This window comes from Juglans microcarpa x Juglans regia, chromosome 2D, assembly GCF_004785595.1.
Source record: "Juglans microcarpa x Juglans regia isolate MS1-56 chromosome 2D, Jm3101_v1.0, whole genome shotgun sequence".
Taxonomy (NCBI): Eukaryota; Viridiplantae; Streptophyta; class Magnoliopsida; order Fagales; family Juglandaceae; genus Juglans; species Juglans microcarpa x Juglans regia.
Window position 1 is genome coordinate 24,429,198 of NC_054596.1, and position 2,066 is coordinate 24,431,263.

The 2,066-nt window shown below is 38.9% G+C and overlaps 1 protein-coding gene across 1 annotated transcript; it reads right to left on the reverse strand.

The window, feature by feature from the left end:
- On the reverse strand, positions 1–649 carry LOC121249391. The gene is made up of 2 exons (XM_041148101.1): positions 409–649; positions 1–254 (listed from the first exon to the last, which is right to left on the reverse strand). The coding sequence occupies exons 1-2, from the start codon at positions 647–649 to the stop codon at positions 1–3; spliced, it is 495 nt and encodes a 164-aa protein (XP_041004035.1).
- Between the last annotated feature and the right edge of the window lie 1,417 nt (positions 650–2,066).

Genomic DNA, 2,066 nt, shown 5'->3' on the forward strand with positions numbered 1-2,066 from the left:
CTAATCAATCTGTTTAAGAAGCTCCTCCACTATGGGTTTAGGAAGTTTAAAAACTCCCATGCTATAAGTAGGAATTGCTTCAAGGACTACTTTGATGAGAATTTCTTTACCAGCTTGACTCAAATGCTTCAACTTGCAGTTGCTAATTTTGCCTCTCACTATCTGAGTTGGTAAGCCAGGGTACCTATCATAAGATTGAGAAGATTTGATGCCTGCGACTGCTATGATCAGATCCTTTGCTTCCTTGTGTTTTGCTGAAAAAGATTGAGGTTTTGTCCTTGTTGAGTCTTTGACCAGAGCCTTGTTCATAAGTCTCCAATAAAAAGAGTAACCTGCTCCACTCTAGAGGGTTTGCCTTGCAAAACAAGAGAGAATCATTTGAAACGAATAGGTGACTAATATGCAAACCTGACCTGCCAATAGGGACACCTGTGATTGCTGCTCTACTTTCAGCTTTTTGAATTAACTTACTTGGAACCTCAGCACAGAAGATGAACAAGTAGGGAGAGAGAGGGTCCCCTTCTCTAATACCTCTAGATGGTAAGAAAGGGTTTTGGGGAATAACATTGATAAGGATTGAGTAAGAAACAGAAGTCACACATTTCATGATAATATCAACCCATTTCTTTGCAACATCCAACTTTGTCATATCAGCTACTAAGAAAGACCACTCAGAGCCATAAACTCAAGCCTGTTATAGGCTTTACTCATGTCTAGTTTCAGAGCCATATGACCTTCTCTACCTTCAGAAGATTGTTCATAGTGTGCATAGTTTCAAAGGCCACAATAGAATTATCTGTTATCAACTTGCTTGGAACAAAGGCACTATGTGAAGAGGAGATAAGATGAGAAAGGATCAGTTTCAACCTATTTGCCAAAACTTTTGCCAAAATCTTATAAAGAACAAAGTAGAGTGAGATGGGCCTATATTCAGAAACTTTGGAGGGATTCTTAACCTTTGGAATTAATGCAATGTGGGTTGCATTAAAACTCCCTAGGCCAAGAACCAGAACTGAAAGCTTCCTGTACTGCTAAGCATACCCGCTAGCCTACAACATCCCAATGCATTTGATAGAAGAGAGCTTGTTTAACCTCTACCATAAAGATTGGCATGGTAAGGGTGGCATTCATATCATTTGCTACAGAATTCTCTAAAGCATCTATACAATCATTTATGAGCCTAGGTTGAGAGTGTAACGCCCCAAACCCAGGTGGCTTGGAGAATCACTACCTGCCACTCATAAACATGTCTCCCAACACATCCAAAGGATAATCTCCAAAAACCTCATAAATGAAATTAATCTCATATCTTCTCTATAATTTCATTACAAACTCCACACAATCTTTAATGCAATAATAATAAATCAAAGGGGTCCATAACCTTCCGATAGTCATAACAAACCAACTAAAAATTTCATAAATCTTACTAAACTCAAGACATAAATAAAACTCAAAGACATTAAAACTAATAACACCAGAAGTCCTCCTTCTACCAACATCTCCTCAGCTTAAACACAAACAGCATTCTAATCCAGGTTCTCATTTGGACTCACCACATCATCTGAAAAAAATATTATAATGATAGAGGGTGAGTTATCAACAACTCAGTAAGCAGAAATCATATGCTAGCGTGCAAACATGAGCATTTATAAAGTAGAGTATGCAGAATAAAATATTTTTCAGAGTTATCATGCAGAACAGAACATATTTTCATAATAACAGAGCAATGGTTTTTAAGACAAGTAAAACCCATAGTACTTTGGCATAACATAAACTGGGTATCATCATCAGATCAAAACAGAGCATCAAACAGAGCAGAGACCATGTTTCACCCCCGTGGTAGGGTTGTGCTAACCCCGGTGGCCAAACCAGGCAGAGACAGAGGTGAATCTTTCCTTTATTCTTCTCGGAGCCCCGAGTGTGCACACAGGAAAGACCACAATAAAATCACTTTGTTTCCAAAGTGGGTGCACTCAGAGACAGAGAAGTTGGTACCAACCCAAACAGAGCAGAGCATAACATAGCAGTGCAGAGCAAAGCAGAGACAGAGTCAGATATGAAAACCA